At 70.4% G+C, this 642-nt stretch overlaps 1 protein-coding gene across 1 annotated transcript in view; it reads left to right on the plus strand.

Moving 5' to 3' along the window:
- Nucleotides 1-213: 213 nt before the first annotated feature.
- The window catches only part of TIMELESS (timeless circadian clock), a gene marked incomplete at its 3' end in the record, with an annotated part of 11,290 nt that continues 10,861 nt past the window's right edge, over nucleotides 214-642 (plus strand). The window contains exons 1-2 of the mRNA XM_017737682.1: nucleotides 214-224; nucleotides 323-353. Of these exons, the coding sequence (XP_017593171.1) occupies nucleotides 214-224; nucleotides 323-353 (42 nt within the window). The remainder of the gene's footprint in view (nucleotides 225-322; nucleotides 354-642) is intronic.

Here is a 642-nt window from a genome sequence, read left to right on the forward strand (position 1 = left end):
GACGACACCGGCCTTGTCACCAGGGTGAGTGCCCTCATCCCTGTCCCCGTCCCTGTCCCCGTCCCGTGGCACTGGACAAGTGTCCCTCCTGCAGGTGAGCGCGGTGGGGACGGCGGGGACGGCGCTGGCCTGGGAGACCTTTGCCACCTTCCAGCTGGCGCTGGCCGCCTTCGCCGCTCTCCCTGGGGCCAGCCATCGTCACCGGTGTCTGGGATGACCATTGGGTGAGTTGGGGGCACCCCCGGGCCCCCCCAGAGTCCCCAAGTAAGGGTGGGTCCCCCAGCTGCAGCGTGTGACCGCTGTGGTGCTATCCCCACCCCAGGACGGTGGTTCCTGGTCTTCCCTTCCCTTGGGTGGGTCCCCCTGGGACAGGTCAACATCACCTGCGTCCCCAGCCTGGGCCCTCCTGGTGTCCCCATCGCAGGACAGGTGTGTCCCCACATTCCCATCCTTGGGACAGGCCCTGCCTCGTCCCCATCCTTGGGATGGACCCACCCCTGTCCCCCTACCCCAGCCATGTGACCCCCCCTCCCCACGGCTCCTCGTCCCTGGGGCAGGTTCCTCTGCTCAGTCCCCATCGCTGGGGTGGGGGTCCCCTGTCCCCCCCCCCCCCGGCCCGCCCCCCCCCCCCCCTCCCACCCA

Source organism: Corvus brachyrhynchos, unplaced genomic scaffold (assembly GCF_000691975.1).
Source record: "Corvus brachyrhynchos isolate BGI_N302 unplaced genomic scaffold, ASM69197v1 scaffold546, whole genome shotgun sequence".
Lineage (NCBI taxonomy): Eukaryota > Metazoa > Chordata > Aves > Passeriformes > Corvidae > Corvus > Corvus brachyrhynchos.